The 24948-nt window shown below is 38.1% G+C and overlaps 1 protein-coding gene and 1 long non-coding RNA gene across 17 annotated transcripts in view; one reads left to right on the forward strand and one right to left on the reverse strand.

The window, feature by feature from the left end:
- dnm1a (dynamin 1a) overlaps positions 1 to 24948 on the reverse strand; it is a 59247-nt gene that overhangs the window by 32075 nt on the left and 2224 nt on the right. For 11 of the 16 annotated variants that reach the window (XM_044174253.1, XM_044174245.1, XM_044174242.1 and 8 more), the window contains exons 2-10: positions 14480 to 14553; positions 12832 to 12981; positions 12418 to 12621; positions 11665 to 11763; positions 10442 to 10602; positions 10187 to 10329; positions 9978 to 10113; positions 6936 to 7003; positions 5284 to 5422 (exon numbers count right to left, since the gene is read on the reverse strand). In XM_044174253.1, coding sequence (XP_044030188.1) covers positions 5284 to 5422; positions 6936 to 7003; positions 9978 to 10113; positions 10187 to 10329; positions 10442 to 10602; positions 11665 to 11763; positions 12418 to 12621; positions 12832 to 12981; positions 14480 to 14553 — 1174 coding nt within the window. Of the gene's footprint in view, positions 1 to 3675; positions 3815 to 5283; positions 5423 to 6935; positions 7004 to 9977; positions 10114 to 10186; positions 10330 to 10441; positions 10603 to 11664; positions 11764 to 12417; positions 12622 to 12831; positions 12982 to 14479; positions 14554 to 24948 lie in introns of all 16 variants that reach the window. The other 5 variants (XM_044174254.1, XM_044174252.1, XM_044174250.1 and 2 more) reach the window with 1 other exon arrangement.
- On the forward strand, positions 18242 to 18656 carry LOC122865594. Its single transcript, XR_006375502.1, has 2 exons — positions 18242 to 18419; positions 18504 to 18656. It is a non-coding gene; the product is annotated as an uncharacterized LOC122865594 (long non-coding RNA).

Genomic DNA, 24948 nt, shown 5'->3' on the forward strand with positions numbered 1-24948 from the left:
ATTTGGAGAAGTGTGAGGAAAGAAGAAAAATCAAAACCCAAATCACAGCGCAAGAAAGAAAAATATATGCTGTTTTCTTCCCTTTTCTTTGCAAGTTACAATGCATCTTTCATGTCTGTCAGATGGTTTGGTGAGTGAGTGGGTATGAATAGACCTCCTCTGGGTTCCCAAGTTGATTTACCGCTTCCTGGGTTTGGTCCAATTACAAAGCAGAGAACATCCATAAAGAATAGATGCTTTCTAATAATGGGACACACTGTTAAGATGAATGTCAATCTAATTACTAGCATTAAAACTAGTATTGTCAATGTGTAAGTGTCTCTCACATTGTTTTTTCCTGGCAATATCACAAATTGAAACAGATTCGTACAGCAATTGTCCAATCATAGCTTTGCAACCGTAACTAGGCGCAGCAGGTGTGGCAATTCGTGTTGAAACAGTGTGCATGGGGCTGTAGTAAAAGCAATAACTCTATATATAAAGAGTTTGGAGGGTCAGGTCTTTATTAATTGCCTTTCCAAAACCAGAAACACAAGAGTAAAAGTGTAAGGAAGGATTTAAACAGTGTGTTTGCTCTAAACTGAGCTGCAAACATTAGCACACCCAGCAAAGTAGCTTACTACCTTCAGTAATAACCTTCCAAAGCCAAGGAGCATTTCATTGGCTAACTACATTATTTTGTTGGATTACAGGTTACATTAGAAAAATAGAGGGAAAAAAATGGAAAAGTGGAAGTCGGTCCTGGATGCCACTATATCAGAGTTTATCAAAAACTACATTCGAGTAACAATAGCTGCACTCTCCTGCTCTTTATTTGGTTTATTTATAATACTGTACTGTAGCCTAATAGTAGGGCTAACGGGCCATATCCTGCAATGCAAGAACAGTGCTGTTTCTTTATTTCTATGTCTTCTATGTGGACCAACAACACATGAGGATGCTGACTTTTTACCATAGCTTTAGCCTCATTATAGCATGTATTTAACCATCATGTGCATATCTGAGATAATTTTACATGGTTAATATTTAAAAATAGTCCGATTGAGACATTAATAAGACAGCTGGAGACAGAGTTTTTAAAATACTCATGGAGTTAACTTAATTAGCTAGCTAGACACAACGGCAGTTGTCATTTCAGCTGACAAAAACAACGGTTGTAAGCTAGAAACAAGAAGCTTTTGTTTGCTTCTGTATGAAATCGAAGACCCATTGTTTCAAAAAATGACCATAGATTTCAAATGGTAAATCTGCCACTGTTATCACTGTAAACTGCACAGTGCCAAACAGTAACTAAGGTGCTCAGCAAAGTGTCAGTTGTGCCAATTTACAGTTAACATAATGTTTAAATTTATGTTATTTTTTGGTATTTACAACTAGCAATAATGCTGAGGTAATTCACATATTCAATGTAAAATTGTTATCAGGCAACAAATATTTCTGTGTGGTGTACACTTGTGCTTGTTATATTCTTGTACTGTTAGGGACAATTACATGCAAGGTTTGATTAAGGAAAAGTATTTTAGCTCTGTATATGGTCAGTTTTCTAAATGTTATCATCTATAGCAAATCAGAAAAGCTCAAACACACTGTGTAAAAACAACTCCAAATCTCTTTTTTGTAAGAGCATACATTTACAGCATCTGGTTAGTTTAACTTGTTGATAGTATAGTCAAATCACTCTTTTGAGTTTTACGAAATATGTGTAATCAACTTGGTAAGCAGAGGTGGCAGCTATAATTAACAATGTCACCATTGTCCCATTATTAATACTGTTAACTGATTTAATGAGGAACACTTAATGGTTTTCACACCTTGTGAATTCACTCCAATAGTAGAAAACTGGGAAAACCATGAAAACAAAACATTTACAAACAAAACCAATAAATTGTGAATGTATTCGATGTCTAAGCAACTGAAAGCAGTATAATATGTGCTACTGGAAAGGTGCATGGTAACTTGAAGACATACTAAGGTTGTCAAAATCTGATGAAGCGTTCAGATTTTTTATAAACTGACACTGAAACACAAAACTGACAGTGGAAAGAAATGGGTTTTTTTTTTTACAAACAAGGCAGCAGGCAGAAGCACTCAAATTGATTCAGACTGACATGCAATGCAAAGAAGCAGGGAGGGAAGGATGGGATAGAGGATGATGGAGGAAGACTTCAAAACTGACCCCTTTGTGGATTTTCCCAAACACTGTATATTATAATACAGTATCTTTAAATACAGTATGTCTCTGAAAGTGAAATCAAGATAAAAAAGTGTGACAGAGAAGAGAAATCCAAAGGAGGTCACGCTGTCTTTTGATCATTTGCTTTGCGAGGAAGCAGCCGGTTCAAAGGGTTAGAGGACGACAGTATGGAGAGGGCAAAAGACAAATTAAAAGAGAAATAAAGAGATGCTCGAAGTACGTAATTTAGTCAGTGAGTGGAACTACACAATCAGTCACTCCACTATATTAAACCATACTGAAAAAGACAGAAAATAATATGATTTTAACCAACTTAAATCAAAGGATTTTTAGACATCATGAGGTCAAATATGAAAGAAAATTATCATGCAGGTTGAGAGGCAACAATTTGTTAAATTGTCATTATAAGGCCAGTAATTAACAGAAGACAAATGGCAAAGAAAGTTTAATTAAAATGCAAGTTATATGGTTACACTAGTAAGATCTGGGGTAAGGATAGACCGATATCTGCTGGCTGAGGTGACATGTTTTTTAAGGAAAGATCTAGGGTATTTGCTTTTATCTGCAAATGTTAGACCTGCTCTGAATATGCATGTAACCTACAGTAGCTTCTAATCATGATATTTTTAACACAAATGTTTAGTGTGGGTATTTATTCTGAATCAGTTTACATGTATTAATTCATTTCAATACATTGAACATTGGCAGGGTGATGCTTTCTAGCCACAGTAGCGGCATGGCTCTAGGGATTGTGATGATGGTTGATCGGCCCACCACTTTAGTCCAGACTGAAATATTTAATCTATTGTACAGGCATTCATGGTTCCCAGAGGATATTGATTTTGGTGATCCCTTGACTTTTCCTTAAGCGTCATCATGTCAAAATTGTAATTTACAATTTTGTCTTTTTGGCATTTACAATTTACAATTTTGGCATTAAGCTCAAAGCACTGCTGTGCTTAAGAACAGCCTCACAGAACCGCAAGCTTGGCTGTAGATTCTTGTTTTAGTATCTCTGAGGGATATATAACGGCAAAACAAATTCTAATTACATCATGTGTTAAATTTGGTTAAATTTGGCTTAGGATGCTTACTGATGCTTTGATTTTTAGTTTACATTTGGATGTTAAACATAGAACCTAATTCACTGTAAGTGTAAATCAACAAAACCTTGCAGTTCCATATTGACGTAGAAGAGAAGTGTGATAATTTTCCCAATTGTAAGAACATTTTTAGAGATAGAAAAAAATTAAATAAGTCAGTATATCCATCTAAATCACAGGGTCACTCTTTAATAATAAATGGCACTTTTTAAAAATACTATACAAGAATACTATAAGGAAGCAGTTCATGCCAGTTTTTTTTCTCATACGTCTCCTGATATCAATACTTAAGGAAAAAAATGCCCAGCCATCGGTCTACCCCTACCTGTGCGATTAACAGAGATAGTGAAAGTGGCTTGGTTCTCTTTGGCATTTTACCTTTTGACTACACTTTCGTATGGTGGAGGTGAGTTCGCTCACTACCATATCTATACACTTCAGTGTGGGCTCCTTCAGCTTTTGGATCTGCTTTTTCACTATGGCCTCAAAGGCCAGGTCAGGGGTGAACAGCCCCGTCCTGTAGGATAGGCAGGTGGCACGGGAGAGAGGAGTAAAAAGAAAAAAGAAAGAAGACAAGAAAAAGGGAAAAGTGAAAGCGCCAAATGAAGAGTTGGTAGAAGACATAAAGGAACAGCCAGACGGAAAAAAGTGAGAAAGTGAAGGCGTGAGACAAATAAAAACAAAAGGAATGAAAACAGATGGCGAGGGAAAAGGACAGTACGCAGACGAGGAAGGTAAAAATTGGAGACGGAACAGAAGAAACAACAGGTTGAAGATAAAAAAGACATGGAGAGGTGTGGAGGTTGGGGGGGATAAACAGCACAGAAGGAAAAAAATGCAAGTGAGACATTTGGTTTCCCCTGAAGCCATTCTAAAAAAGGACAGTGCTGGAGTCTCTCTCTATCAATAAAGAGCAAAAAGAGAGAAAAGACAAGAGAAAGAGGAAGAAATAGAGAGAGGTCCCAGCCTGCACAACTTCACCAGCCATAAACTCCAAGCGACGCACCGCGAGACCGCAGCTGTGCAACCCGACGTTCAGCCAAAACACCCTGATCCCTCCTGGTGTTCACCCTTTCTCCACCCATCCCTCCTTTTCCTCTGACATCCAGCAGGAGCATAATCATAACATTTATTATCCCAAGGCCTCCAGGTTGTTGCAGTCCAACCGCTGTTGAAATTGTTTGGTCACAGTGGATCATTTTGGAAACAGACTACTGCTCTTTCTTTTGGCCACACTCACAAGCCTCTGTAGCTGAGAGTGGGGCCCCTGAGGCCTGTTGAAGAGCAGTTAAAACATAATCGTCATGGCTCCTGTCTGCTGCAGGTGCACAGCTACAGTCTCACACACAAGGAAGTCTGGACGCTGAGGTCATCCAATGTGGCTGCCAGGTATTCCAAATGACTTAAAAAGGCAGACTGAGTATCTTACTCAAGTAGAACTAAGACTATTTGACTTGAAAACTACTTGAGAAAATGTACAAAACCAATTCCAAAACCCGCCAAAGTCGTGATACAACATGAGCAACGGTGGACAAAAGCTTGCAGAGAGACTGCCTCAAAAGGGACAGGAGGTTCAAAGACAATGTAAGCCGTGTCCCAATTCCAAGCTAAAAGTGTCAAAGTCAAAGCCTTTTAATCAGAGTCATAAACTCAAATTCTGAGTTGAGACTGCTCTGACACTGAATCTTTTATAGGCAACCATATTTTGATGACTGCTCAGCCTCCACACTGGTTTTCTTCAGCACAGCTTTCTACCACGGCCAGCCTGTCCAGCCAAACCCGTCCAAAGCGGTACAGTAGGCAGGCAGGCAGGTATACCGCAGCCCACCCTGCCACTCCAGGTGTGCCCTCGCTGTCCAAAAAACAACGAGGGCTGGAGAGAGCCAGGTGGTTACAGTAAAAGGGAGTGAAAAGCAGAGGGACTTTGCAGATGAGGATTGAAAATTTAAAAAAAGTGCTATCCACCATTTACTGTTATTTTTTTACCTTCTTGGTACACTGCCTAACCGTATTGACTAGCTCAGAAATGACCATGTCCACACATTTGGTGCAAGGCTCTTTAATCTTCCCAATCTGCCTTTTCACAATGGTCTCAAAGGCCATGTCCGGGGTGAAGAGGCCAGTTCTGCCCGACAGAGAGAGAACCAGCCACAGGGCCAAAAAAAGAGGAGGATGGTGGAGAGAAAGAGAGAAGGGGGGAGGAGGGTTGGGTAAAGAGAAGAGTGTTATTTGTAAAGAATTACCCTCCGTTTCTGAGCTTTTCCCCAAACATGAACAGACAAAAATTAGACAGAGAGAGGAAAAGAGTATGGAGCTATAAACAGTTACAAAGCAGTATGTTCTAGGAAATATTAATTAACATCCAGTCATTTTCCCTCAAAAGGTGTTAAGAGTTAATGTGTTACTGCAGACTGGTTGGTGCGTTATCCATTATGAGGATGAATGGGATCTCACAGAAAATGTAATGTATTTAATTTCTTTCCATGGACGACTACATGTTTTTGGATTCAGGGTTTCATCTGTCAACATTTCTATCTGACAGTCCTGCGGATAACAGATCAAAAAAGCTGTGGCTTAAAAATGTGAATTATTGTTTTGTCTAAAATCTTATTATTGGAGCAACTGCAGTACAACTGGTACAAGGACTCACGTACCCAAAATACTTTTGTAATAGAAAATACATGTTCCTAAATTACAGTTTTGTTAAAATCATACATCAGGACACCCAATACACACAATAGTCCTTTTCAGTTTAGCCGCCTTTCTAAATCTGAAAAAAGGGATATATTAAATACTTTACTTCATTCTACAGTTTATCAGTTAACCCAGATGTGAAACAAACCTGGTTCAAACTGATTTAAAACAAACTTTAAAAAAGAAAACTAAATTCACACGCAACCTCGCTTTTTTCCTTTAACAAGTGTCCATCACCACATCTGGTTTCTGAGGGATTTGAGGCAAGTGTTTGTTTTAAAGGGATTGCCACTGAAAATAAAAAAAAAACTTTCCATGAAAACCAACTATATTCTGTCCATCATGGAAATAAATTAAATACCATTTCTTTGTACATCCCACACATGTTACCCACAAGCAGATGACCACCCATTAATCCCATATCTCCTGCTTCTCGCTATATCCTGTCATTATCTGATTTAGACAAACACTATTTTGAATTCATCACGGCACCAAATATACATTTAGTTTGTTTTATGTTTTCAGCCTCATTAGATGATACAGGACATATGCACACACCAATATGCAAACAGAAAGAGAACAAGGACAAAGTGAGCTACCACACATCCCAGATGAAAGATGCAGGATTTCACCAACCAGACAAATGACTGACAAACAGCATGGATGGAAAAACAAACAAAAAACATATGGAAAGGCCACAAAAACAAGTATCGCACAACCAGTAGTCACCTATCTGACCCCAAACCTTCACTGTCTCAGTGTGCTGATGCCATTAGTATTCAACACAACGCTCAATCTAAGTATAGAGGTCTTGGCGATTAGGTAAGCAAAGTCAGTTAGATGCAGTCTGGCCAGCAGAGGTGACTGAGATGGAGAGAAAGAGGGAGGTGAAGTAAAGAGGGAGGGAAGCAGGGATGGAGGGGTGAGTTGGAGGGCAGACGTGCCTGATTCCGTGAATGTTCTTGATGGCGTAGCTGATCTCCTTGCGGAGCTCTTTCTCATCAAACTCCATCTGCAAAAGAAACAGTGAAGGTTAAGTATATGCGCTCTTTCTCTCACAGATTCATAGATCAGTTAACCTTTTCTCTCTCTTGATTCCTCCATTCTTTATTTTCAGCTTTCCAAATACCATGTCAGCTAATAAAATGTCTTCATTGACTTTATAGTGTTTTTAAGTACACATATCTAAACAAACATGTCCTCTGTGAAACTGTTAATGTCAGTATGATCCACATTTTGCACAGGTTTGCTGTACAACTGCATACATTACTTATTGATTATACCAGTGCTTCTCAATCTGGGGGTTAGGATTGTCAGGTTGGGAATCAAATAATCGGAAGGATTATGAAACTATTAAAGGAATAATCCACCTACCAGCACGTCTAAAACTGACAGTTTCCTCATTCTTTCGTATTTTCCTCAAAGCATGTATTATAAACATAGAAAAACATAATGATTGTCTGTGTAATGAGTCAAGCTTCTGGTTAGGAAGCAACCTGCTCTGTCCTCTCAGTGAGAAACCAGCATTTTTCTGAGGCTTGAGTCACAGACAGACAAATTTTATATCCTCAGAGGGAGGGCAAGAGAGGATGGAGGAGAGGGATGGATAACAGGAGGGAGAGGAAGGAAGGGAAGGGTAAGGGCTAACTGAGAGAGAAAGTGAAAAAGGATTGAATATGTGTAAAAGGCTTAGAGAGACAGATGTTGGGGGAGGTGGATGAAGGGAGGACAGGCTTGAGGTAAAGATGATGTGAAAGGTGAACAGAGAGGATGTGGGGGAGGGATGAAATGTGGACGGTTATGATAATGGAGTGAGAGAAACAGAAGGAAGAAGGTGAGGTGGGGGAAGCATGAGTGAAGAGACTACAACGGGAGAGGTAGTTGTTAAACCAAGAGGGAGGAAACGAGGAATGTCCAGATCAGAAAAGCCCAGAGGGATGTCCTGAGGGAGGCCTTCGCTCCCTCTGAGGCTGGGAAAGGATACCCAGGAGGGAGAGATGTAATGATGTTAAGAGACACGGAGAGATGTTTGTCATAAAGCAATATGTTCTACATATTTCATGTAGGACATTTTTCGTTCTTCATTATTTTGATACACACTGATATATAGTTTCTTTCTTTCTTTTTATTAGTATTTCCCACTTTATTTAACCCCCCGCACCAAGACAGTTCCACACATTTTTTACTCACTTCACATTTCCAGTCACATTTTTGGCTGTAATATGAACTTTATGTGAAATAAAAATTTAAAAATCTCTTTCTGCAGAGTAAACTAATGCCACAAATGTTTGAAAACATTTTTGAAAACAAAAAATGTGATGAGAATTCTGAAGTTTGATAAATGTTCTCTTGTGCAAAAATATTTACAGCTATTGAACTGATAAGTTTAGGGTTTGGTGGTTGTGCCAAAGTCTGCAAAATCTGATGTTTTTTATGGCAAATAGCTGCCATAAACAGTTGGTGTTTGGTTTTTTTTTGGCAAAACATGTAGAACAATCCTGCCTATTACCTTGAGGGGTTTTAAGGGTTAAATGTTATCAATTTCACTCAATGTACTATATATCACTTGTCTTTTTTCTCCATTTATTGTATGTATTATTAAAAGAAAGAGAGCAAAAAGAAACAGGGAAGAAAAGTAAGATTAAACCACAAATTATACTGTTGGTGTCAAATTACACAAACTCATGAATGCTTGTACAATATTATGCAATCCAATAGAACAACCCTGCAATAATCATTAATTTTGTGCAGCCCGTATTGTTATTTTGAAATGGAGAACATTTCAGAGAAGTGAAGTGATTTTGAAGGCTGTAGTTTGTTGTGCTGCTGCAGTTGATGTGAGCAGATTTAACATAATGAGCTGACTTGACACTAAACATGTGATGGTAATCAACCTTTCATGCGCATTATCTTTACTATATTATTACTTAGTGATATTTTGTAATTAGGAGACTTCAAAAGGAGGAGTACAATCTATGGTTTACCTGACTGTGTTATAATACAAACCCTTTGCATAATTTAAATTATAAGAGACTGTATGAAAATGATTGGCGGGGAGGGGAGGTCAGAAAAGGGAGGGTAGTCTTACATTTTTGGTCGATCATGTGATGGGTAATATAGTATATAGTATAGTATAATAGTATATAGTATAGTATAATATATATTTATATTCAGCCTTTGCTTGAGAGATTAAATATGCATCCATATGCATAGAACAACAATTCTGTCACTGTTTAAAAGCTTAATTTTCCCATCACTTATAGCCCATAGCTAATAGGACCAAATTGCCAGTTATGAGAAACACAAATGCATGTGGATATTTATTGATTAGTGATTAAATTGTATCTCTACCAACAGTCATTTCCTCCTTCATTCTAGTCTGTATCATGAAAGAAAGTTATATAAATATATAGCCCTTATATATATATATATATATATATATATATATATATATATATATATATATATATATATATATATATATATATATATATATATATATATATATATATATATATATATATATATATATATATATATATATATATATATATATATATATATATATATATATATATATATATATATATATATATATATATATATATATATATATATATATATATATATATAAATATAAATATATATAAATATATATAAATATATTCATCCTTTAATATATCAAGGATTAAATTAGATTACACTCTTAAATTCTTCATGCTTTGCCTCTTTTAGTTATTAATGGTGAAATGAGTTGCAGCAACTCAGTACTACATTTTGAGATTTTAGGGGTACTGTAGTTCTTTTGGAGTCAAGGGGAGGGTCCAAATAAAATATTGATAACACTGGGGAGAGTTTTGCTTTATCAGAATGTGAACTTTAAGCTTCAGCCCCCTTTCCCACCCCAATCATTTTCATACAGTCTAGAAATAAAATAATTAAACCAAATCACACACAAATAAACACAAAGCCTGGCAGACACACACCTTGACCAGTTCAAAGGGGAAGCGTTCATGGAAGATGCGATTGATCCTGGCACCACCTGACAGCTCAGCTGTATCAATCTGGTCCCCAGAGCCCTCTATACACTTTTCAAAGTCCACAGAGAACTGCTGCACCATCCTGCAGGGAGGCAGGGAGGAATCTGTTAGCCTGTATCTATCTTATTGTCTATCCTTCTACCGTATCTACTCACTGGAGCAGAGCTTTGGTCTTGCGAGACGGGTCATCAGGTCTGAAGTTCTTGTATTCCTCCACCTCCTTCTCTATGGAGAGAAGCTGACTCTGCAGCTTGGCCCGCAGACCTGGCAGGGTGTCCCGGATGTGGTTGGTCAGTTGCTGTGCAGGTCAAAGGTCAGAGTTAGATCACTGGAAGTATGGGAAATGTTGGAATTAGACCTGGCATTGCTGGACAATACAGGACCCATGAATAGACGTACTACAGACACACCTGATTAAGGACTTTCTGGAGGTAGGGAGTGCCCATACGGTCGGCTAGGTGTCTATATGCAGGGTGGGAGAGAAAGAACTTCCTCTCAGCACCAATGGCAGCATTGATGTCCTTCTTGCCATCTATGTCCTTCTGGCTCCTGTTCACCACACCGATGTAACCTGGACACAACAGACAAGAGTCCCACGGACATTTACAATACAGTCTGAAACGCTGTGAGATTTGCATGAAAACCAGATCCAACTCTTTTTTATCACTTCCTGGAATTTTTGAGAGCAGACTGGAACAGATTCAATACTTGTGGCCTGACTCAATCCTTTGACTGGAAGATAGTATATAGGGCTCTTATTTTCTACATATGAATTGAGTTTGAACAGCCAAACCCAAAATGAACAGCCCCTGCAGTTTTAACCGTCTAAAACTGTGTTTAATAATGTTAATCTGACGAAAACCATATTTTAGGAGACGTTGGGATTAAAGAAAAGAATAAAGACGAAGGATGAAGAGAGGCAAGAAAGGAAAGACGGAGGTATTACATGAATAAATCTCTGCATGTGTATGTCCAAGTTTTTAAGACAGAAAGAGAAAAAGAAAAACAACCAGGAGAGTTCAGGTCACGCGGATCCCATTTCACCTCCAGTTAAGTTTTCTCATGCATCACTCAGTTAAAGGCTGTTTCATGCTCTATAACTAGTGCAACTGTGAGCCAGCAGCCTTGTAAATTTGAACATCCACAACATTAGACAGAGAGAGAGAGAGAGAGAGAGAGACGGGGAGAAAAAGAAGGGGAGGAAAAAAACATTAAAAAAACAAAGGACATGGAAAATATTCAAAAGCACATGCCTGGGTTTTAACCAAGTGCAAATGGAAAAGAAAATCACCACATCAGCACATTGCAATAAAGGGCAGCTCAGAAGATACATGCACTTTTCCAAGACAGCGTTTTTCTCTTTGCCCCCTTTCCTGCTTCTCATTTCCAACTCTTCCTCTCTTCTTTCTGTCTGTCTTTTGATTTCTTACTCAGCACTGTCTCATTACACCCTCCCCCCTCCCTCCATCCCTCCATCCGTTTTCTGTTTTTTTGGGGGTGGATTCCATGGTTGGAGCATTGAACATCTTTGAGTACGAGTGCCTTATTACCACAAGAGGGAAACAGTGTGTCATTGCGAGGGCCCTGAAGTAGAGAGTACTGCTTGTGCGAGTGTGTAAGTGTGGGTGCTCACCCCTCCTGAGTGGAAGCAGCTTATTCTCCAGGATGTCTTTAGCATCTGTCCCCTCGTCCATCAGGTCCAGCTTGGTGATCACACCAATGGTCCTCATACCTACATGCACATGCACGCACACACACACACACACACACACACACACACACACAATATCAAACCAACCCTGAACAAAGAACTGAAACTACTGAAAATAATTTCATATGCTGTAAATACATGATGTGAACATAAAATACAGTCAAATGCTGAAGATAGTTTTGAAACCGTTTTATGTTTGTGTCAGTGGTGGAAAACATATTTAGATCGTAAAAAAGGAGCAATATCACAATGTACAAATACTTCAGTACAAGCAAATGTCCTGCACTTCAAGAGTGTTACATATATTTATTATTTTACATTTCGGGATTATTGTTATTGTTGCGTTAGCAACATTCTAATGTTGTAGTGGGTCATCGTAGACCTGATTGTATTTACTTTAATAATAATAAATAACATTTAGTTATGTAGCACTTTGCAAAACAAAGTTATATAATGCTTCAGGAGCAAAAATAGACCTAAAAAAACCCCATTAAAATAGTCTAAGTGACTTGGCCACAGAAAGCCCAATTAATGCAGAAACACAATTTATTTGAACATTTTTGGTAGAGATTTAAGTAAGCTAAATGTACTTAGTTACATTCCTCCACTGGTTTCTGTAATCTTCAGTAAGATTACAGTATGAGTGTGTGAATGTGTGTGTGTGTGTAAACCCACCCTGAGGGTCGACCTCTTTGGCAATCTTTAAAGCGTCAGAGTTGGCCAGATCAGAGTTGGCTGGGGAGACGGCCAGCATCAGGCAGTTCTCCTTGGTGACAAACTGCATCAACATATCTCTAATCTGGGCCTCGATGTCCACGGGTTGGTCACCCACTGGCACCTTGGTCATCCCCGGCAGATCCACCAGGGTCAGGTTCAGCACTGTGAGAAGAAAAGGGATCAGAAAAACTAAGAGAAAGCTTCAGATGCACTGTTGCCAAATAAAAAGCTTAGTGGTACAGAATTTATCCATGTCAGACATGTAGAACTTACAAATTGGATCAAATCGAAATCTAACACGATATCGTTAGTCAGAAAACTGTAAAATCACCCCCAAACAACTGTGTGGAAATAGAGTTTTGTGAGCCTGACCATGAGGGGAGTAGACACGCAGGTTGATGGGCACAGGGGAGATGCCCTTGTTGGCCCCAGTGATGCGGTCAGTCTCTGCCTCGATCTCCTGTCGGACCTCATCAAAATCTGTGAACTTTTTTCCCTTACAGTGGAGGAACTCAGCATGTTCTAGAAGAGACAGAAAAAGAAATGGATTAATGAAAGTGAAATTGTAGAAAAAAATGAAGATCAGAAGAAGCAGAAAAGACAGTAGAGAGGAGCAATGCTGAAGTGAGCCAAATTTAAACCCCTTTCACCTAGAAAGCAAGAAATTTTCTCACTTCAATGCAAATGCACACTACAACTGTATTGGAGCAAACCAACAAATCCCCTGTTAACATAAAATATTTAAAGCTAAATGAAAAATTACATGCAAAACTCTGTATAGGACAACAAACCACAAGGTCTTAAATCAGCATTTTACTTGAATTGAATGATTGAATAAATAATAATATTTTAAATGGGAAAAAAAGTTGTGCAAAATTGTTACAGTCAAGAAAATAACTTTTCCATATTTGTCTGTGAGGCTCTGACAAAAGAATCATGTTGATGGGACATTCTGAGCATTAGTAATGTAAAACAAAATATTGATAGTGCAACATGAAAACAGTTGATATTAATGGATATTTTAACTCATATTATTATTCTTTGTATTACTTCAATTTGGGGGATAATCATCTGTAAGTTTTGGAACCACAATTCCCAAACTGGGGCTTTGGGGGTCTGTAAACAGGAATTATAATGTGACTCAGAGAAGGAGTACAAAATTTGATGCAAATTGCAGCAATTGGGCACTACGGGTCCCTTAATTGCCTCAGTGAGCACTTCACAGTTTGAAAACCTCTGCCATGACTGTGTATTAAAATTAAATTAGGTTCAATTAATTTGTGATTTACACCCTGAGTGAGTAAGCTGTGAGAAAACACTTGCTAGCAGACCCTGCAACAACCTAATTGAGTGTAATCATTGTAACATGCAATTATTGTCATCATCTCCAGGTCTGTAGAGATGAATGGAGAGGGAAAGATGTTGAAGGAAGGAAGGAGGAATGTTTAGACTCCAGAGGGAAGAGGGGAGGTTTGCACCTGTGAGAGCTAAAAGCTGTGTCAATTTCTTAACTGCTGTCTCCTTCTTGGAAGAATCAAAGGAAATTATTTTAAGGAATGGGACTGTTATGCCATTCCCATTTTCAAGTAAGAACAATGGGAGTGGAGAGTGGGAAAGGGTTTTCTGTAGATGTTGAATGTTGAAATCAGTGCAGAAGTGCCTTAAGATGCAATTTGTTTAATGGCCACTAGATGCTGGCTTCAATCAAACTCCCACAGAATTGAAGAAACGGACAACTTCTATCTTTAAATACATGTTTGCAATTTTTGCAATTCCAATTTTTCCAAACTACAGGCTTCGAAATATCTCTCACTATCAACTCATGGACAGCTTGTGCAAATCAACCACAGATTTTGAATGCCAGGATCTCGCCACCAGTCAGCTGATGAAGCCTCTCAGTTGAGTGGAGAAACATCTTCAAGACTCCACAGCAAGCTCAGTATTTACTTAATACTTCAGAATATCCCATGACCTGGAAGACAAGGACCTTCATAGATTTTTATGGGTAAGATGGTTTTACCTGTGGGAGAGTTCATCAGCTGCAGAACCAAAGGACGACGAGTCACAATGCCAGAACCACGGGGAAGGAAATCCCTGTAACACACCAGACAGACAACAAGGAGGATGGTAAGTAAAACTAACAACAATGCAGCAAAAATTCTACCTGAAGCATAGATACTGCAAAAACAAATAAACCCATTCAAGAAATTAGAAACTTAAACACTAGGTCATTAACAATATGAATCACCAAATGACAAAAAGACAAAAGATCATGAGTCAGTGATAATGAATCAGCATTCTGAGGCTTTGGGAAGACGTGCAACTAATCCTCCATCCATTCTAAAAACAACTAATCCCCACACAGCAGCTTTGGTCCCACCAGGCTAAATTTGATTTACTGCAGAGATGTTTCTGCAGGAATCGTGTTTGTGGGTAAAGAGTTAAAAATGATGAAAACAATGTTAAAGGTTTCTGAAATGCCCTGAAGCTTTTCTTGGATTAATCCTGATTCAAACAAACCATATGAATAGATAAACACTGTTGATTTTACATATTAAAAGTGAAAAAAATTTAAAATAATTTTTTTTGTGTCAGAATATTACTGATAAAACAATAACACTATGAGTAGGGATAAAACTTTATATAAATTGTGCCTGTTGCACAGTGAGTGCACCGCATATAAAATTATAATCAATTTTGTAAAATAGACAAAATTGACATTTGCTAAACACTGACATTGACTTTGGGAGTTAATACCACTGTTCATCAGCTTTAACTGATGTTTTAATGTGTGCTAGACTGATGTGTGTTTTAATGTTTGTCATTAAAAAGAGAATCAACACACCCTCAACAGCAGCAGGATGGAGAAATCACCAAACGTTACTGCAGAACAATTTCACAGCTGAGAGACACTAATGGCTCTCAGGCAAATAAAAATACAAGTAGAAAGCGACAAAACTGAGCTACTGTGGCTATTTGCATGAGCTACTTTAGCAGTTTCTCCTTCTAAATTGATGACGATTAAAATGTGTGCCAGTATTGTGGCATTTATAATGTTGTCTTAGGAATTTCACATGTCTGTTACAATTTCTGATAACTGAATTTCTGAAAAGGATAAAAAATAAAACAGTTCTTTCAAAAACCTGAAGCATTTTCTGTCTTGTAATATTACAATTTCTGTCCATCTACTCTTAGTTTGTTGGAGAGTAATAGAGGATTGTCTGCATGTGTCCATACAAATTAAAGTGTTTGCCATCTGTTATCCACTAAAACACTGTCCTGGTGTGTCTGAGGTGTGAAGTGTGTGTTTGTGAATGCATGAAAGCATACAGATGACTGCCTGCCAACATGTTTTTAAGTTGGGTTTTTTTACGTACAAAAAACACAGTTTTCTTTGGGGGTGTTCAGCTGCGTATGCAACATCAGCGTCAACTCGCCACTGGCACTGTGTGCTCCTCAACCAGCTGACTGGACAGTTACTATTCAGTGATGCGTGACGTGCGTGTGTGTGTGTGAGTGTGTGTTAGTGTGTCTATAGCAACAATAACAAGGGGCTGGATAAAGACACATACTGTCGTTTACAATCTAACATTGTATAAGAGCAATTTATTAGCTTGTCTTGCTGGAAAAAAGTCATCATACAACATGCAGCTTGGCAACAGAGTTGTGATTAAAGCATTCAGATGAAGAACTGCAAAATGTTTCCACAGAAATTTTGTTTCTAATGATAAATTATATTAAGATAAGACTGAAAAAGTTTAAAATGTATTAAAATCATACAACACTCAGATGCATTCTTTGGTGTCTGAGGAATCTTCACTAAGAGTAATCAACTGAACGACATGAATAAGAAATGGATGAGGCCTCTGTTTGAACATGACACAAAGCTTGAGGCAGTTTGCATACATGAGTCATGAGCTGAGAGTTAATCAGGGCTGAACTGCTTTTGCTCAAAACTGCGATCTAATTAGAAAAAGCAAATTCAGCAATTTGATAGTTAGTTCAACATGGGGAACATTTGGGAATTACAATATACGCATTCTTCTCTAGCTTTAATGGAATAGTTCAACATTTTGGGAAGTAAGCCTATTTGCTTTCTTGGCAAGATCTGGATCAGAAGATCGATATAACTCTCATGTCTGTGCGCTAAATATGAAGCTGGAGCCAGTAGCCGGTTAGCTTAGCTTAGCATAAAGACTGTAAACAGCTAGCCTGGCTCTGTGTAAAGGTAAACTCTAAAGATCATTAATTATTAACACGTTATATCTTGTTTCTTTAATCTGTACAAACAACAAGTGTAGAAACGACAATTTGGTGTTAGGTGCCACACCATTTCTTGACCAGGAAGTCTCCAATGGTTGCCTGGCAACTGGTCCAGCACATAACACCCTGTAAAATCAGAACTTTTTGTTTTTACACTTCTGTGTTTGTATGGATTAAACAAATGAGCTATAACATGTTAATCAGTGAGCTTTAGAGGTGTTGGTAGGTGGATTTTGTTACTGTGATAATGATCAAATAAAAAACAACAAATTGACACAAGATTGCTAAAAGTAAACCTTTCTGGACGATTAAAGTGAGTGTTATAGTATCATAAAACTGCAGGTTGCTGAATTCTGCAGGACAATCTCCAACCTGCAGCATATGGACAATATGACAAACCAGTGTTGACTGTGTGATTGTCAAAACAGGCCTGAAAAGACATTATGTTTGCTAATCCTTCACACCTGCTACTCTGGACACAGCAGCAACATGGAGCATCATTTTTGAGTACCGTTTCCATGTTTGTTGTTCTAATGCAGCCTTTTACAACAAAGGAAACCCTGCTCTCTGTTGGCCTTTATGTGTGTCTGCCTGCTGGTCTACCTGCCTGCTAGTGTGTTCGTTTGTGTGTATGTGGCCGTCCCTCTCTTCCACTTGGACGCCTTTTAGAGAGGACAGATGGCCTTAACTGCAGCTCTTTCTCTCACTCCACTCCTCCTCATCCTCCCCTCAAACTGCCACCACAAGGATCCTCCAAATGAGAGGAGAAGCCACAGACAGAATCAACGTGTGCTGTATATATATATATATATATATATATATATAGCCATGTACACTGCCACAATACTGAAACAACTTCCCTGTCATCTATAACCTCGTCAGGTGTGACAGTGGTGTGACTCCCCCTCTCTGTCTCTCTGTTCGCTCATCATTTACCTAATCCTGCTGAGAGGGGGAGAGTCCCTCCACCCCCACCTTCCTGTGTTTTCATCTGCCCACGGTGAGGTGGTGGTGGGGGCGAGCACAGACACAACCCCACACGCAGTAGAGATACAGGAGAGGAGGAGACGGCCGAAATTAAAAAAATAAATATAAAGGAAAGACAAGGAGAAAGGCAGATATTTTTGCAACAGGAAGAGAGAAGACAGACATGATGTAGACTTGAGAGATTTTAAGGTTACATCAAGATGCCTTCTACAAGCACTCACCTATAAGTGCACTCAGCAGTCAGTGTCTAAAAGTACTTTCTAACAGTTCTGACAGTGAATCTGGAAACAACATTACCCACGTCATTATATAACATTCAGTAAAATCTTTAGTTTGATGGATCAATATCTATCTATCTATTAGGGTTGGAAATACGATGATATATACTGTGACACAATATATATTTGTCTACCAACAATTTATATATATAAGTGTTTATATAGTGGCAGCTATTGTTTATGTGGTAGTCTGCCACCTTTTCCTCTCCAGCCCTGTGTTCTCTGTGTTCCCCTTCCTGGTGTGTCTTGTTGGTCCCCTACTTGTCTTTGGATATGTGTGTGTGTATGTGTGTGTATGTTACCTGCCTGGCTCTAGGAACCTCCCACCTGCGGCTGATCACCAGCACACCTGTCTCCTATCTACTCATCAGTCTTCACAGCTTATATACCAGGCTTTTCCACTACTCCGATGCCAGATCGTCCCCGTACATTGTACGACAACTACGTCTAGGCTCTCGCTAAAGCTAAGTACTTTTTGCAAGTGTGTTTTTCCTTCGTGTTTTTGCTCTGCCTAAGGCATTACCCGGTGCTGGTGATAGCCGCTCCTGTGGTTTCCTGGATTCCTGTCTGCCTGCTTCTCCAGCCAGCTTCACCTTGCCTGTCGTCATCTGTCTACACTGCTCATTCACCATTCGACTTTATTACGAATAAAGTGTGTTTTGGATTACAGAGACTTCTCGGTATTCTGCATTTTTTGGGGTTCGAAGATCGTGCATACGACAGTTTAATATCTCTGGATGTATTAGGTCATTCTGGGTTATTTTTAAAATCAATAAGCAGGACTACTCTACGCCAATATTGTATTTTTATATGATTTTTGTGTCAATGTGTTGCGGTGCTTTGATTTGTCAGGTATTTAATTCAGTAAATGGACACTTAGTGGACACTCCTGCCTGGTTATTTTACCCATAAACAGTTTCACAATTGATTTTCTAATCAATAATCTGGGTCGGGGGAGATCACACACTGTTGGAGAGTCACAGCCGAGCCCCAGATTTATTTGATTGATTGGACTTTTTTAGCATCTTGTGTTTACAGACAAATCAGTTTCAAACAAAATGATTTTATAGAATAAACTTTAAGCCACTGAATCTCTCTCTCTCACACTCACACACACACACACACACACACACACACACACATGCACACGTCTAGTGGGCGCCAGCTGCTGTGGAGTAGTGACTCATTGCTTCTTTGTTATAAACTGTACCCATTCAGTGGTGTACAAACAATACAGACAGAGGCAAGGATGGAGTGCGCGCGCACACACACACACACACACACACAGTTGACCTATTCACTCAAGTAGACCTAACAGTTTTCATCAGTACAAAAAGGCTTCACGCCAAAAACATTTACATTTTAGAGGGTATTTTCAAGCCTTTCACTCTTTGTTTTGAATTTGTTTTTCACATTATCGGTTTTGTGATTTGGTTACAATTCATGACAATCAACAGCATTTAACAACAACAATTAACTGTAGTGTTTCTACTGTAGAATTTAAAATGAATGTTTTGAATCACGCATGCAATAACTTAGTGGTTAAAGTTGTCCAGATTGGGATGGGATGGTCGGGTTCATTCTTGTTCTGTTTTTTTCTCTCACTTTAGTTATTTTGTTTTGGGTTATGCTTGGTTTTGCTTGAAAAGAAAAAGACAGAATGACCAATATAAGAGCAAGATGTAAACTGTTTAAGTTTGCTCTATTCTCTCTTGTCACTAATAGTTTTAAAATAATTTCATATGCTGTAAATACATGATGTGCACATAAAATACAGTCAAATGCTGAAGATAGTTTTGAAACCGTTTTATGTTTGTGTCAGTGGTGGAAAACATATTTAGATCGTAAAAAAGGAGCAATATCACAATGTACAAATACTTCAGTACAAGCAAATGTCCTGCACTTCAAGAGTGTTACATATATTTATTATTTTACATTTCGGGATTATTGTTATTGTTGCGTTAGCAACATTCTAATGTTGTAGTGGGTCATCGTAGACCTGATTGTATTTACTTTAATAATAATAAATAACATTTAGTTATGTAGCACTTTGCAAAACAAAGTTATATAATGCTTCAGGAGCAAAAATAGACCTAAAAAAAACCCATTAAAATAGTCTAAGTGACTTGGCCACAGAAAGCCCAATTAATGCAGAAACGCAATTTATTTGAACATTTTTGGTAGAGATTTAAGTAAGCTAAATGTACTTAGTTACATTCCTCCACTGGTTTCTGTAATCTTCAGTAAGATTACAGTATGAGTATTCTCTCTTGTCACTAATAGTTTTCATTTAGAGTATTTCAGAAATCATTTCGTTTTTACACGAAAGACCTTTTTTCAGCCTTACTCTTTCATATATTTTTGCAAATACATATAAGCACAAACTGTAAAAAAAAAAGTACAAAGCAAAATAAAACATATAAACAAACAAAAACAATACAAAAGAAACAACAAGCACAAAAAACATCACATTCATTGATTTCCTTTAGATATTAATGGTAGGGAAATTACTTAATCTATTATTTACACCCTAAAAAATTATAAAATAAAATAGCTGGGTTCAATGGAACTAAAGTATTGTATCCATTTAACCCAATATGACTGAAATCTGCTTACTTGCAGCCTTAAAGAAAAGATCAGTTTCTCCATTTCAAATACCCTTCATAAGTCTTGGTACACAATTTTTTGTTAAAGTTTTCTTACTTGCAGCCAAAACTATTTTAAACAAATACTTATGTCTTACTAAAGTCATGTTTGCAGGTAATTGGCCTATAGGTATGGTACGTCAAACCTAAACAGAATCTAAATGTCAAGTACACTTTCTATAACCTTATGTATGTCGTGCAAAAAGGAATGAATTACAGTGCAGTCCCAAAAAATATGATAATGATTGGCATTCACAAAACCACACTGTCTCCAGCACGTCGAGTCCTCTGAAAAATGTTTTTTTCTGAGCTGGTGTAATAAAAAAGCGTATCACATTCTACCAGAAGAATTCTCTCCACTGCAGAGAGGACTGTGCATCCAGTCTCCCATGCTTCCTCTGACAGTGTCACAAAGTACATTCTTCTTCCCATTTTTCTTTCGCTTTGCTATAGCCTCTTAAAATATTTTTCATGTAAATCTCTCTTCTCTCAGTGGTTGTTTTTACAGTACACAGAAATGTAAAATCAGATTGTCTTAATATTTATAAATGTCACATGCTTCCTATGAGACATTGTAATCATTTTAATATCTCAACACCCTGCTCTGTTGGTCTCTTCATGTGCGTCACATCACTTCCGATTCCCACACACAGTCAGACACTCAGCCTCATCTAATCCTGCTTTAATGCGTACAGCAATAACAGCCCTGACAGTTGTGAATCAGCACAACCAGGAAATGTTCCTTCCTAGCAGGGTCGTGGAAGGATGAGACTGCTTTTTGGTGATGAATTCAACACACACACACACACACACACACACACACACACACATTGCTGTCAGCCACAGTGGTAGATGGAGCCAATGAAACGGCTGGTTACTGTATGGTGCACATCCAGATTAGACCAGAGCCAATGGGAGAATGTACTGCAGGTAAACTGCGGCCCAAACAGAGATTAGTGGTAATCCTCTGTAGCAGTATCAGGACAAATGGTTTCCTCTCTTCCTCTGTCTCTGTCACTGACTGCTTTTTCACTCTTACTGTGTCTATACATTCTTTATAGTTTACTTCACTCTTTGAAATAGATTTTATTAAAAAAGAGCAGTAACTTTAAGAGCGGAAACTTATTTTAAATCCAGCAGTTTCCTGGAAAGAACTTTATAATTTGACACAAATTAGAGCCGAATCAATTAGTCATTTAATTCATTAGGCGATTGACAGAAAAATAATCTGCGTAACATTAAATGACTTGCCTGTGGACATTCAGCTTACTTTCTAGTTTGCCAAGATATGCTGCAGTTGTGATGTTAGCTATAGTAGCAGGAGAGTTGTGAGTATCGTTGTCTGGAGCTGGTTTGCTGGCTCTGGGAAACTGTCTCGTCCTCGCTGGCTGTTAGCTTTGCAGCACAACTGTAGTGACAGTTTGCTAACTCACAACCTAGCTAACGTTAGTTACTTTACTTGCTGTGTCGTTGTTCGCTCTATATCATGGTATACAGTATGTCATGGTATTGGATTTCTCCAAAATCGCATCCCCCACCTTTAAAAGAAAAAAACCCTCAGAAAACGAATTACACTGAACAATGAAACCAGGAAATCCAAGAAAAACATTCAGTAGCTGAAAACTGAAAGAATTATAAGGAGACAAACTAAACAACATATAGGACACTAATGTTTTTAGGTGTGAGACGACATCATTAGCCCACTAATTATCTTTAGTAGTCTATCCTATCCACTTTCACTACACAACCTGAAAACTATAAGTTCTATACAGTGTTTATTTCAACATTTAATTTGTATGCTGGGTGGTTTGTCTTGGTTTCTATTTGAATGAAATAGAATAAAGGCTTTAATGGAGCACTATACTGTCCTTGTCTTTTACATGAGTGAAGCTGCTGCCACACGTCATAATGCTGCCGGCCTTCTCTGTGTTATGTAATACATGAAACCAGCTATATATCATGAACTTAATCTCTGTGTGGGGGTTGGAATAGTGATGGCAGCAGGGAGAGAAAAACGTCTGTGTTGTAGTTTTATGTTCCTGGGTTGTGCTAGTGCCAGCAGCCTTCACTGATAACAAAGTGCTTCAGTCGGCTCAGCTGCATACCGTGCAGCAGCAACATCCTCCTGGGTTTGAGTATATCCCTGGAGAACGTCATATAGTATGTGACCTTTTAACTAATTTCGCCTTTTGCATGCCACTATCAGCTGTAAAATTGACCCCACATCCCTCAAAATAATTCTTACAAAAAAGTAAAGTCTTTCTCCACTGTGGTGCTGATTTAGTATCAGCTGTTTTTAAAAGAGCTGTCCGTGGTGCTGAAAGCGGTTTCTGGACAAAAAACATGCAGTTGAGAACAAACACTATGCTTTTGTAAACATTATCCATACTAAAGGTGCTGCATATCATCTGTGTCTGGTGCCACTTTGTTGTTGTTTTCTGCAAAAGCCTTATAGCGGATTTATACCTGACTTTTGTTTCTAGTGTCTACTCATTTAAATCAATAAAATTGAACATTTTCAGTACAAATATTTTTTTTTAAAAACACTTAAATGCTTCTGACCCATTTTCACAATCAGTATAGTGGAACATATTGGTAAATATTGCTTGATATAATAATACAATATAAATCAAACATGGAGACATTACTGTGCAAAAGCTACTACAAAGACAATACATATATCATATTTCCTAACTGCAAATCCCAAAAAGACAACATAATTCAACTCATAGTTCAAGATAAATACAATGTTATGCTTTTAATGTAAAGAACCCTCTATGAAAACCTCCCATTTTACTCGCTTACGTCCCTCTGACTTTCTGAACGATTTTTTCCTGCAACTTTTAATGTGATGCATCTTTTCCTTTTCACATTGACTCTTGATCATCACACTGTTCATGTGATAATGTTGAATTTAGTCAAATGTCAACATGTGACCAAACATCCCACCTCTACCTGAACGACCTGCACCAGCAGGTTTCACCCAGCTGGCACTGGAGACCAGTAAAGCTCCCTGCTTTGTCTGTGCTAATGAGACTACTGGGAGACTAAAATACAGACTGGGTGACAGTCGCATCTGGCGTTCAGATTCAGATTTGTGAAATGTCTTATTCACTGTCAAATCACAGGCAGACCAATGGGACATGATCAGAAGATGCAGGGCTAACACAGACTGATGTGTGTGCAGGTATAACAAATATGGTCCTGAAACAATTAGTAGATTAATTGATAAGTCAGTCAAACAAAATGAATCATCAACTATTGTGATAAGCGATTGTTACTTTAAGTCAGTTATCAAGCAAAAATGGCAAACATGGCAAACTGTTTTCAGCTTCTAAACTGTAACTGATTTGCTGCTTTTCTCTGCTTTTGCATCAATTTAAATTGAATATCTTTGGATGTTTTTGACTGTTCTGTTCTCTGGGAACTTCTGCTGCCATTTTTCACTATTCTAACTAAATGATTGATCGGTTCATTGAAAAAATAATCAGAAGATTAAACAATAATGAAATTAATCATCAGTTGCAGCCCTAAAAAGATATCTACCGCCCCAAACAATATAATATATATCATACTTTACTTAAAGACATTCAAAAAATTAAAATCTGATATTCATTCAAAAAGGAAAAGAAAAAAGAGCAGTCCCCAAATGCAGCCATCTCAGCTTGAATCTTTTATATTATAATGTTTGGTGGATCCCTGTGATTTTAGTTTAACCTTGATGCCTTTGCTTTGGAGTTGAGCACTTTCATATTTTACGGCAACAAAGCACCTTTGAGTTGAATTTGAGCTGAATGAGACAGAAAGGCTGGGAAGGGAAGGAGACAACAGTAGACTCTCCTTAAGGACACATTATGAAGGCAGGATCAAAAATAACTGAAGGACAGAATGATAAAAGGGAATAGATAAATTTGATTAGTGTCCTCAGATGTTCCCTCATGCCATTAGCACGGCGTATCTCAACAGCTTGTCTACCACTAAGAGGCTAGCTGTCCTTGTCCCTGAGTCACACCTGCCAGGCATGCATCAAAATCTAAATCCACCTGAGAGGAAAGGTGTGATGGTGAGTCAGGAGGAGTAACAGTGTCTGGATGTACAGTAAACTCCTTTCAACAAGGTTTATATCAATCCTGTAGTTGCTAGTTTTTGCCCAAATCCATATTAATATTATGATGTAGACACACATTATATTTTGGTTCTGTTTTGATGATTATTACAAGATGTCTCAAAAGAAAACACCACCTTTCTTGTCTCCAGGAGGGGAAGTGTGCTATCACAGGTGAAAACAAGTAATCCCAAACAAGCTTTAAACAGCT

The sequence above is a fragment of the Siniperca chuatsi genome, linkage group LG18 (genome assembly GCF_020085105.1).
Source record: "Siniperca chuatsi isolate FFG_IHB_CAS linkage group LG18, ASM2008510v1, whole genome shotgun sequence".
Taxonomy (NCBI): Eukaryota; Metazoa; Chordata; class Actinopteri; order Centrarchiformes; family Sinipercidae; genus Siniperca; species Siniperca chuatsi.